We start from the raw sequence: 12,747 nt of genomic DNA, 5'->3' as shown, positions 1-12,747 counted from the left end.
TTTGTTTGTGTTAGATTTTCTATTGGGCATCTAGGTCTCCCCTCTCTCTCTCTCTCTGCATTTACTGCTCGATCAGATCCCTTTTTGTCTTTGTGATGTGGATGGAGGTTTTCTCGTATGCATTCTTTGTCTAGTGACTTTGTTTAATGTTTATTGGGGTGTCGATATGGAGTTTAATGTTTGTTCGGGATTGACATGGAAGCTTGTCGATTGACAATTTTTGAGGTGGGTAGTTTTTCTGTCTATTTGCTTTTTGCTGTAAAAAATAGTTTTATTTCTAAATTTTGGAATCTGGATTGTTTTGGGACCGTGCAACAGATGTTTTTATAGCAATTGTCGTCTGTAGGTGTTATCAGTTTCGGATTATTGATTGCGTTCAAGGCTGGTGCCCTCTCTCTCTCTCTCTCTCTCTCTCATACACACACAAACACAAACACCAGGATTGCTGCTTCTGTAGGAAGGTAAGCACTGTTAAATTCGAAGCACTGCTTGAACTATGACGATCAAGATCTGGAACAGTCGGTCCGGATTAGGGTTGGTAGGTGCACAATCCGGGTTCCCCCTTAGAATCATCAATATTATTTTTTATTGTCATTTTTCCTAATTTTTCATCCGTCCAGCCAATTCAAATTGCTGATATAACCACAGTTCGGACCAGTATGGTTGAGTGGAGATCCACACTGCCGATCCATGTTTTAAAAGTGCGATGAAGTTTTATTTTCTGTGGCATTGTACGGACTAATTGCTGGGATAATGCTGGGCTTCTCCTTCACAAGGAGTAAACTGCTAAAAGTTTTGGGCTGCAACCATGCTTGCACTTCCATTCGCAGAGTGAATTAAGTAATGGAAAAGTAAAAATTTGGTGCATCTGCTGTGTCAATTATTTCTGGATGGAGTATTAAAATTAAAGGCAAACAAGTTAATACTGCAAAATGCTTTACTTGTACCAATTGGTTAAGAAATTGTCGGTTGTAAGCAAAGTGGAAAAAAAGTTTATATAAGGTTGAGACTTTTAAATGTTGAATTAAAGTGCACCTCAAAAATCCATCAGAAAAGCCTGTTTCGATATTGAAAAACCCTCTAAGTGATTATCTCAACTTCGAGATGTATGAATATATTAAAAAGAAAAAAAATTCGAGTCCTGAAGATGGTACCATCTATTTTTAAGATTTCCATGTGTTTATAAGTCTGCTTGATTTGAATCATTATTTGGGTTTCAAAATTTTATAATTAGAGATGAAAACGGATTCTCATGCTATCCTAAGAGTTGAAAAAATTAAAAATGGATGGTCTAGATGAATGTATTGCAAGATATATTAATTTTAGGATGTGAAAGCTCTTTTATTGTGATGTCACAACTTTATACAATAGAAGTAAGGTGCACCTCAAGAATCTAGTATAATCGAGTGTTCCAAAGTTGGAAAACCTTCAAATTGATCATCTTAACTTCAAGATGTATAGATTAGGATTCGTGAAAAGTTTTGCCGAAGTTTTTAGTTGGTTACCTACTTGACACATTCCACCTCCTTTACCTAAGCTTGGAATGAGTTAAGGGAAAGTTTAAAGTCATCACCTTACTTCGACCATCGAGATGCATAGATGTAAAGAAAACAATAATTTTAAGTTTAAAAAATGGTGCATCTAGTAACAAGCAATTTAGACTATCCATTTTCAAGATTTTTAAATATTTATAAATCTATTTGATTTGTACTAATTTTTAGAACTTATAATTATGAAATTGGGTTGAACATAGATTTTTAAGGTATCATAAGGTTTTCGATATTGGAACTATATCTTTCAACAAAATTTAAATGTGACCTAGTTGTATTGTATAATTGTATAGTATAAGGTAGGCATCTTCTACAAACCTCACCCATAGTCCCCTAAGAATTTAGAGATGACTGAATTAGCCATACTTCAAATATGTGATCTAATTGATGCTGGTTGAGATTTTTAGAAATTGCTGATAGCTAGGACTTGCCTTTTGTATGGGGCAGAGAGAAAAAGGTTAAGCCATTTAACAATCATGCTGACTATATTAGTCTGAATATGATGTGCTCTTTGAAGAATTCTTTATTGCCCCATCTAGTATGGAAGGAAAAAGTCTCCTTTATTAACCACATGAATAAAAATGACTCACCCTTTATTTGAAGCAATTCCTGGGCCTTCACTTCTTCACTGTCTGTCTTTGTAATATCTTAGAACAATGCAGAGATTTTGGCAAGGTTGCATGATCCTTTCATGAAGAAGCTCATAATTTAGAATACATTGAGTTTTGAGCTTTGTGAATTTCTTTCAATATATTTTTAGGCAATGTAGTTGCAAACATTTGGCTTCGATTGTTATCAGTTCAATTGATTTAAAACCTGGCGCTCCAGCTAAGGAATCGTCAATCTGGATCTCAATCGTTGGGTGAGTGAATTGAGTCATCCCTTTGCAGAATCACTCGATACCAATATCTTATTAAACGTTTTTGCGGAATTTCTACAGATTCAGCTGATCTAGATCACCAATCTAATCAAGATAGTGAATGGGTGATCCAAAACCTAATTCCAGGTTTTAAAAAGTTGGTTAATGTATGTTGATTGGTACAAAATATGGTCACCGCAAAGGCTGTATTTTGCACTTGCCCATGGTAGATTATGAAAGTTACCCCTATAGAGATTGGGGCTGTTTAGTGTCCATTTATGGAGAAGATAAAGAAGAGCCAAAGGAAAAGAAGAAGAAGAACAAAAGAAAAGGAAACTTAAACTTGGACAAATGGAGGAAGACCGCCATATACCAAAGAGCAGCATAAAAGTACCTGCAAGAGAAATCAATGGTGGAGACCAAACTTGAGGTCCCTCAAAAAGCAACCCTTTGAGAAAAGCCTAAGGATACTTCATATGTGATCCATTTCAATGATCCTGTCCCCTTATGACCCTCACCCTTGGAGATAAAATTGCCTCAATGTCATCAATATCAGGGCCTCTACTCCTTGCAGCCCAACCCCTCCCCTTCTCTATAGAACCCAAAGAAAAACACCTCTTCATAAAAACCACATCCCCTCCATCCTTTCTTTCCTCTATTTCACTTCTCTCCTCTTCTTCCCCCTTCTCTCTCCTCCTCCTCTCTTCTTCCTCCAACACTTGCATCCTCACACTAAAGAAATCCCCCAACCCATAACCTCCTCCATCCCCCTCTTCCTCATATTGAATGAACTTCTTGAAACCAGGTAAATGAGGCCATAGCTCAGGGGCCACCCCCACATAAGCCCTGCACAAAGGGCAACTAGTGTGTCCCCTAAGCCACACATCAACACAACTCATATGAAAAATATGGTTGCACAATGGAAGAACCCTCATAAGGTCCTTACTCGAGAACTTCCCGAGGCAAACTGCACAATCTGTCTTGCTTTCGGGGCGACCACCACTGTCCGTAAACTGGTACATAGGAATTCTTTGGAGCCAAGTTTCATTAAACCCTGATGGATGTACGGTTGGGAGAAACGCCTCCGAGTCATTCACAACAGGATAGGTGGCTCCCTCAGTTTCACCTTCTCTTTGTAGACATGGAAGACATGGCCTAAAATGGTTGAAGAAGAACTTGTAGTAGGTCACAAACAAGAAAGCTATGGCTACAAGAACGATGGTGGCAATTATTGGAGGATTGAAGGGTGAATTCATGGTGTTGCCTTCTTGCAACCCACCCCAAGGGTTAGCCATCTCTTGAGGTTCTAATGGAGATTGCCTAAGGATTTTGATCGCACATAACTAGCTAAAGAGAGTGATTATAGGCTTTGCTTGATGTAATTATTAGTTTAGTTATTTAATTATTTGATTATGCATTCACTCTATTGTTTTTAATTCATACATCATTGCAATTCGGGTTGGTGGACCCTCACTAGATCAACCACTTGCAAATTGTGGTAAAGAGAGATTTGAAGGTTACACAAACTGACCTGAAAAGTGCAATTAATGGCTGATATTATCATTAAGTGTTTTCTTAATGAATCTTATGACTAACCGAGAAAAAGAATAAATAGTTTATTCATGGGGACTGGTTGCCAAACTTTGAAGCAAAGTGAAAGGGTGGAATTCAAGGCTAAAAGTAGATGGGCACCTTATGGCTTTTGAATTTTGACATACATAAAGAAATTCTTGGATGACCCTGTTTAGGAAATTGAAAATTTGGGGAACTTATTAAAAACTAAAGTAATAAATAGGAGGTGGGTATGTCATGTTTGGTGAGGTGATTATTTTAGGTAAGATTAATGCGCTTTTGTTTTGGCCCAAAGTGATTTTCTAGGGCCAGTTATGCAAGGAGGACCACACCTTTTCTGTAACACCAAAATGCCACTTATCTATAACATCTCACAAATGCCTTCTCTCTTTGATGGGAAATGAGGGTGGGTGAGCTGGAATCATAACCTTGGACTTAAGTTTATGCTCTTAAACCCTGGACACGAAGCCAGAAATGAATCCTAACCTTGGACTTGAGTTTTGGGCCTTAAGCTCCAGACGTTAAGCCAGATTTCTCTCTCTCTCTCTCTCTCTCTCTCTCTCATAGTTTTACATAGTTTGAAAATCGTCAATCTGAATTGGGAATCAATGCTCCGAATCAAATTCAATTGGCTGTTAATGTACTTCTTTTACAAAACTGAGAGTTAGTCCTACTCACTATGAATCGCTTGGTTCTATCAGAGACTTGAGTAATTATATCAGTAGAATCGACAATCGGTTAGAGAACATGGTGATTCCCACTTAATTTGATTTTTAATAAATTTATTTATTTTTTAATATTTTATTGTTTTGTCCATAAGGAATTGGCCATTGCTTACCCGGATCAGTACAGGGGATTAATGCCTGACTTTAAGTTTCCAATGTTTTTAGTATTCCCCCAATGAAGGATTATTCAACCTCCCCTATCAAAAGGATTACATTTTCCACATGGGAATTTCCAGAATTATGCAACTATAGTTGTTAGCTAATATTAGTGCAAATATTAAGTGGCCTAATTCTGGCTTCTATAGGTTATTTAAACTTAAGGGTCAACTGTGATAATGTATCATTATGCAGGGCTATTAAAGATAATTCCATTATGCATCATTACAAGGTGCTTGGTGGTGGGCATGATTAGTAGGCAGTTAGGTCCCAAAGGACGATCCAAATTAACTGTTTGATTGAATCCTGACCGTCCATATGATATTGGGCAATTTTCTTAGGGCAGGGCCATCTTGGGCCTCGTAAACTTTTCAGGCCCAGCCCGTGTCTACCATGAGCAGTTTTGGGTCGGCTCGGGCTTGGGCTGGCCCAACCTTAATCCAGTCCTCAGCAGCTCTAGAACCACGGGTAGTGCAGCTATATTATGTTATATTTTGATGTGACAAAGAGATAAGGCTTTCAATCAGGTTAGGTTGATAAACTAGTGTTGCGTGACTAGGATTTGCCCTCACCATATTGCGATTCAAGTCGAATCGGGCTATATTTTATGGCATTGTTTATAAATAGATCACTTATCTTTTGTACATGGTAGTCACAATCATTCTCACTCATTAGATGTATAATTAGATGGTTTGGGGTGAATCACAAAGTTAGGGAAATTTTTTTTTGAAACTTTATGTCTATTCAATGGCACTGTAGAATTTGGCTGCTAATGTACTTCTTTTACAAAACTGAGAGTTAGTCCTACTCACCAAAAATCGCTTGGTTCTATCAAAGACTTGAGTAATTATATCAGTAGAATCGACAATCGGTCAGAGAACATGGTGATTCCCACTTAATTTTATTTTTAATAAATTTATTTATTTTTTAATATTTTATTGTTTTGTCCATGAAGAATTGGCCATTGCTTATCCGGATCAGTACAGTGGATTAATGTCCGACTTTGAGTTTTCAATGTTTTTAGTATTCCCCCAATAAAGGATTATTCAACCTCCCCTATCAAAAGGATTACATTTTCCGCATGAATTTCCAGAATTATGCAACTATAAAGTTGTTAGCTAATATTAGTGCAAATATTAAGTGGCCTAATTCTGGCTTCTATAGGCTATTTAAACTTAAGGGTCAACTGTGATAATGTATCATTATGCAGGGCTATTAAAGATAATTCCATTATGCATCATTACAAGGTGCTTGGTGGTGGGCATGATTAGTAGGTAGTTAGGTCCCAAAGGACGATCGAAATTAACTGTTTGATTAAATCCTGACCATCCATATGATATAGGACAATAGCTTGGGCCTCGTAAACTTTTCAGGCCCAGCCCGTGTCTACCATGAGCAGTTTTGGGTCGGCTCAGGCTTGGGCTGGCCCAACCTTAATCCAGTCCTCAACAGCTCTAGAACCACGGGTAGTGCAGCTATATTATGTCATATTTTGATGTTAGGTTGATAAACTAGTGTTGTGTGACTAGGATTCGCCCTTACCATATTGCGATTCGAGTCGGATCGGGCTATATTTTATGGCATTGTTTATAAAGAGACCACTTATCTTTTGTACATGGTGGTCACAATCATTCTCACTCATTATATGTATAATTAGATTGCTTGGGGTGAATCACAAAGGCAGGAAATTTTTTTTTTGAAACTTTGTGTCTATTCACTGGCACTGTAGAATTTGCAATAAAGGAAATAGTGAAGATAGAGACAGAACAACAAGACATATACGTGGTTCGACAATGGTGCCTATATCCACGGAGGATAAACCAGTATCTCATTCATAGGGATTACTCTGGTTTACTAGAGATTTATAGAGTTACAACTCTTGCCTTTTAGAAAATAAATCCCATTACAATAGTAATCCCACAAAATAGGAAACTCAATAAACTAAATATAAAAAAAGTTAATATCTTGTAATATACAAGATAGGAAACTTAATATTTGGTTCATAATAATCAAGTTGGTGCGTAGATATCAATGGAGCCCAATTTGGATAGTATCTGATGGAACTTTATCTTTGCAATAGTTTTGGTAAACATGTCTGCAAGTTGGTCTTCACTTCGAACATAAAGAGTACTAATAATTTTTTACCGAACTTTTTTTCTCACAAAAGTGCAATCAGCTTCTATGTGCTTGGTTCTTTCATGAAAAATTGGACTGGAGGCTATATGCATAGTTGTTTGATTATCACAGAACATCTCCATTGGATTGATTGTTGGGAACCCCATATCTTGAAGTAGGTATTTTAGCAACATCAATTCACTTGTAGTTGAAGTCATACCTCTATATTTGGCATTTGCAATGGATCGTACAATTACATTTTGTTTCTTGCTTTTCCAAGAAACTAAGTTTATTCCAACCAAAGTACAATAAGCGGTAGTGGACCTCCTTTCAATGGGGCTATCTGCTCAGTCAACATCATAATAACTAATAATATTAGTGTGACTATTTGGTTTCAACCAAACACTTTTGTCGGGAGACGACTTAAGATATCTGAGAATCCTATCGACGGCCTTCATATGACATGATCTAGGCACATGCATAAATTGACTCACAAGACTAACCGCATACATTATATCTGGTCGTGTCACAGTCAAATAAATCAATATGCCCACAAGTCTCTAAAAGTGGCTCACATCTTTAAGAGGTTTTCCATTTGTTGAATTAAACTTGCAATTAATATCAACATGAGTGTTAACGAGTTTGACTCTCAGTTTCATAGTTTCTTTCAATAGATCTATTACATATTTCCTTTGAGAAATGAATAGTTCCTTTTTTTAATGTGTTACCTCAATACCGAAAAAATACTTTAGTTGACCAAGATCCTTGACGTCAAATTTCTTGTGAAGCTAATTTTTAAGTTTCATGATGTTTTCTTTATCATTACATGTAATGATAACATCGTCAACATAAATGAGTGCAACTATCGTACCTGAAACTCCCCTTTTTGTGAACATGGAAGAATCAGCTGAACTTCTAAGAAATCCAACACTCTTCAAGTCTGTGCTGAGCTTGGCATACAATGCACGAGGTAATTATTAAAGTCCATACAAAACCTTATTAATTTTGCATACAAGACCTTTCTTTTTTTCTTTAGAATAGCCGGGAGGAAAACTCATATAGACTTCTTCTTCAAGGTCACCATGTAAGAAGGTATTTTTAACATCCATCTGATGCAAAGACCACCCACAATTAACTGTGACAGATAAAGGAATGCGAACAATATTCATCTTGGTAATTGGTGTAAAAGTCTCTTTATAATCGACTCCATAAGTTTGAGTAAATCATTTGGCCACCAACCTGGCCTTATGTCTCTCAACAAATCCATTACTATTATATTTGATTTTATAAACCCATGTATATTCAAATGTTTTCTTCCCTTTAGGTAGCTTGACAATGTCTTAAGTATGGTTCTTGTCAAGTGCTTGAAGTTCTTTTTTCATGGCCTTCCCCCGTACAAGTTGAAAAATAACATTTTGAAAATTGCTTGGCTAAGAATTATTAAAAATAAAACTCAAAAAAGCAAAATAGCCAAAAGAGATATTTTCATAAGAAGTATGATTTTGAACATGATAAAAAACTGCATGATTAGTATACAAATATTGAAATCTAAAGGAAGGTTGAGAGATACGAGAAGCAAGTGGGGATCAAGTGGGGCCACGACCATGATGGAATCTTCTTCTTCCAAACCAGTTTGGTAAGTTTCAGAGATATCTTAAGCTTCGACTTGATCATCATGACTTGTTCCGAATGTGTTAGACACGTCACTGGTACTGATATTAGGCAAAGGTAAACAACCTCTTGAACACTCCCCCTGAGTCATATATTTCAAATCAGTCTCCCATGTGTCATGGAAATATGACTCTGTTTCAATAAATTAAACATATCCGAAAATATGCATTTTTCTAGTTGTGGGATCATAACATTTGTATCCCTTTTGAGTAGAGGAGTATTTAAGAAGGAGACATCTACTCGAACATTTATCAAGTTTATGCCGGTTGTGCCCAGCCATATGAACATAAGACACACATCCAAATACTCGCAAATGAGACAAATCAAATTTTCTATTTTTCAAAATTTCAAGGTGAGATTTATCCTTGAGAATTTTACTTGGAAGTCTGTTAATTAGATAGCAAGTAGTTAAAATAGCTTCAGACCAATAAATTTTGGAACATGCATCTGAAACATCAAAGACCCTGTAGCTTCCAAAAGGTGTATATTTTTCCTTTTAACAACTCCATTCTCCTGCGGCGTTCCAACACATGATGTTAGATGTATAATACCAAGATTCAATAAATGTTCAGAAAAATCTTTGTTCGCATACTCTTTGCCATTATCAGTCCGTAGAATTCTAATCTTGCCATTGTATTGAGTAGAAATCAGTTTGAAAAATTATTTGAAGACGAAAAGAACTTATGTTTTTTATTTCAATAAATATACCAAAGTAGCACGGGACTAATAATCAATAAAAGTAATGAAATATTTAAAACCAGCATAAGAATCAACTGGGGCTAGTCCCTACACATCAGAATGTATCAAATAAAATGGCTCATTTGAAACGTGCATAGAAGACTGAAAAGGAAAGTCTTGTATGTTTTGAGAATTTATAGATTTCATAAGAATGAGATTTAAAGATAGAGAATGCATAACTTTATTTAAAGGGTGTCCGAATATCCAATGCCACAATTTATTAATATCGAAATTATTTTGACTGGCTTTAATTCTACCTTATTGTCCTGATTAAATAAATATAGACCATGAGACAGTCCTCCTTCACCAGTCTTCTTCCCCGTGACGCGATCTTGGAAAATCACAGAGTTGCGAGAAAAAATAATATTGTAATTAATACTCTCTCTGAGTAATTATACTAACAGACATCAAGTTAGAGGAAAAAGATGACTAATAGAACTTCAGAGTTATAAGTCTTAAAGAACAAGTTGGTCTTACCCACACTATGGACAAGAACCAAAGAACCATTAGCAATAGATACATGATTCATATTTTTATTATATTTTAGCTTGGATAGACATTGCAAGTTACCAGTCATATGATATGTAGCCCCTGAGTTTATTATACAAGGAAAAGTATCACATGAAGACATGAAAGTATGAGTGTTACCTGTGTTAGAGAATGAAGAAGAAGTATCCTGTGTAGAGGTAGAACTAGTGTTGTTACTCGGTTGCTAATAATTGTTAGAGCCTCTACTTCCACCATTATTTTGAGGCTTTTGTGTTTCATATTTTTCATCATTAGCAATCAAGGAAGATTTCTCAACACTTTCTTCAGAGGTTTTGAAATTAAGATTTATGATTTTTTTTTTAGTTATGTGTCAAAGTTTAAATTTTCCAAAAAAATAACGAGAAATAGCTTTTGACCGAGCAAAGATAATTCATCCCATTCAATGAGTCTTCATGCAAGAGTTAGGTTTTGAATCTTCCATTGTAAGAGATAAAATAAACTGGAATATTGACTTCATCAATAGAAAAATAAGGGAAATACCTCAACCGAACCAGCTAAAGAAACAATAGTTGAAGTTGTAGCCGGATCCTTGCTAGAAATCATGGATTGAAAAAATATTTGGAATACTCTATGGATGGCACTGCGGAGACTTACAAGACCCTTACCATATGAAAGGGAGTTTCTGGGTTCGGGTTTGACCTGGTCCGTGGAGCAATGACCCTCAAATTTATCAGTCAGGGTTTGGTAAGTATCTCTTAGCCGATGATGCAGAATGCTTTGAAACAAACTATTTCAACCCTCTGATCCACTTGCTTGAGTTGGTGATGCAAGCTTTGCAGCCAAGATTTGCAACGTCAAAGCTTCAATAGTCAATACATGTTGCAAACCATGATCAATTGCGTTGCAAAATTTATTTTTTGAATGGCTTGCAACGTGACAAAGAATATCTTTAGAGAGAGGAAGCCATAAATGGTTTGCAACGAGAACCAAGAAACGGATCTTAGAGAGAGGGAGCAAATATGGCACGCCCTGGTGTGGGAGAAATCTTCAACCTTGGTCAACTGTTGACAGAGGAGGCTTCGCCTCTCGAGGTTTTGCAGGTGACGATTGAGAGGGGAAACATAGAGGACGCAAAGATGCTAAAGGCCCAAACTTGCATAGTATGTACGCCTCAGCCACTTTTTGGAGAGTGAGAACAACGTAGCTCCGACGAGCAATGGATCGCTAGTGCCTACTGTGATACCATGTAGAATTTACAATAAAGGAAATAGTAAAGATAGAGAAAGAACAACAAGACATATATGTGGTTCGGCCATGGTACCTATAATTACAAAGGGTAAACTAGTATCTCATTCATAGGGATTACTTTGGCTTACCAGAGATTTACAGAGTTACAACTCTTGTATTTTAGGAAATAAATCCCATTACAATAATAATTCCACAAAATAGGAAACTCAATATAGGAAACTTTAATATATTGTAATGTACAAGATAAGAAACTTAATATTTAGTTCCTATAACTGTCAACACTCCCCCTCAAGTTGGTGCATAAATATCAATGGAGCCTAACTTGGATAGTATCAGATGGAACTTTGTCTTTGCAATATCTTTAATAAATATGTCTGCACGTTGATCTTCACTTCGAACATAAGGGCTACTAATAATTTTTTACTGAACTATTTTTTCTCACAAAGTGGCAATCAACTTCTATGTGCTTGATTCTTTTATGAAAAACTGAATTGGATGCTATATGCATAACTGCTTGATTATCACATAACATCTCCATTAGATTGACCGTTGAGAATCACATATCTTGAAGTAGGTATTTTAACCACATCAATTCACTTTTTTAGCAATTTTTACCCCAAATTGAACATTTCTACCAAATAACCCTAAGTTAAAAAAGTCATATTTTTTTGACAAAAAATGCATATAGTGCCGGACCGCCCTCATTTTGTGCCGGACCACATGCCTAAAGTCACAGTCTGCCCCTATTTTGTATCGGACCGCATGCTTTCCAGAAGCCCAAAGTGTTGGACGGCCCCCATTTTGTACCGTACTGTATGCCCAAAGTGCCAAGCCACCCCTATTTTGTTCCAGACTTCATGCTTTACAGAAGCAAAGTGTCAGGCTGCCCATTTTATGCCGAACTGTATGCTCAATGTACTAGACTGCCCCTATTTTGTGTCGGACCGCATGCTTTCTAAAAGTAAAATACCGGTCTGCCCCCATTTTGTGCTAGATCGCCCCTATTTCCAGAGGGTACTTTATTTCCAGAGGGTACTTTGGTATTCTCTCTCAAACACATTAGTTCTCTTTCTCTCTCCTCTCTCTCTCTCTCAAACACATTAGCTCAACTTTGGAGCTTCAACCACATTAGCTCTCTCTCTCTCTCTCTCTCTCTCTCTCTCTCTCTCTCTCTCTCTCTCTCTCTCTCTCTCTCTCTCTCTCTCTCTCTCTCTCTCTCTCTCTCTCTCTCTCTCTCTCTCTCTCTCTCTCTCTCTCGTGAACGCATTAGCTCTAGTTTGGAGCTTCAACCACATTAGCTATTGTGAAAGCGAAGTATATATTGTCTGTTAGGTTAACATGGAAAATATATATTGTAATCAGTATACATGGGATGGATAGGTTCCATATCTTGTATTTTATATGAAAAGGGCTTCCCAAGACTTGCTATAAAATATAAGATATAGTACCTAACTTTTTCATACATATTGATAGTAATATATACTTTATGCATTAACTTGGTAGACAATATATACTTTGTTTTGAAACTCTCTCCCTTCTCAAGTGATCTTGCATTAAAAAATGTTTGGTTTAAAGGCCGAAAACAAAATAAGAAAAAGAAAATTGGAACAGAAATTGGAAAATG

General features: G+C 36.5%; 1 protein-coding gene across 1 annotated transcript; it reads right to left on the bottom strand.

The window, feature by feature from the left end:
- Positions 1–2,733: 2,733 nt before the first annotated feature.
- LOC18432296 (RING-H2 finger protein ATL65) lies at positions 2,734–3,824 on the bottom strand. The gene has a single exon (XM_020666159.2). The coding sequence runs from the start codon at positions 3,702–3,704 to the stop codon at positions 2,898–2,900; it is 807 nt and encodes a 268-aa protein (XP_020521818.1). The 5' UTR covers positions 3,705–3,824; the 3' UTR covers positions 2,734–2,897.
- Positions 3,825–12,747: the final 8,923 nt, after the last annotated feature.

Source organism: Amborella trichopoda, chromosome 8, assembly GCF_054954075.1.
Source record: "Amborella trichopoda isolate Santa Cruz 75 chromosome 8, AtrichopodaSantaCruz75HAP2 v2.0, whole genome shotgun sequence".
NCBI classification, from domain to species: domain Eukaryota; kingdom Viridiplantae; phylum Streptophyta; class Magnoliopsida; order Amborellales; family Amborellaceae; genus Amborella; species Amborella trichopoda.
The sequence above is the reverse complement of the archived record's forward strand: the minus strand, read 5'-3'. Positions and strand labels throughout refer to the sequence as shown.

What these genes read in the sequence shown, in the direction of transcription:
- LOC18432296 (XM_020666159.2), bottom strand. Translation starts at nt 3,704, where the DNA reads ATGGCTAACCCTTGGGGTGGGTTGCAAGAAGGCAACACCATGAATTCA.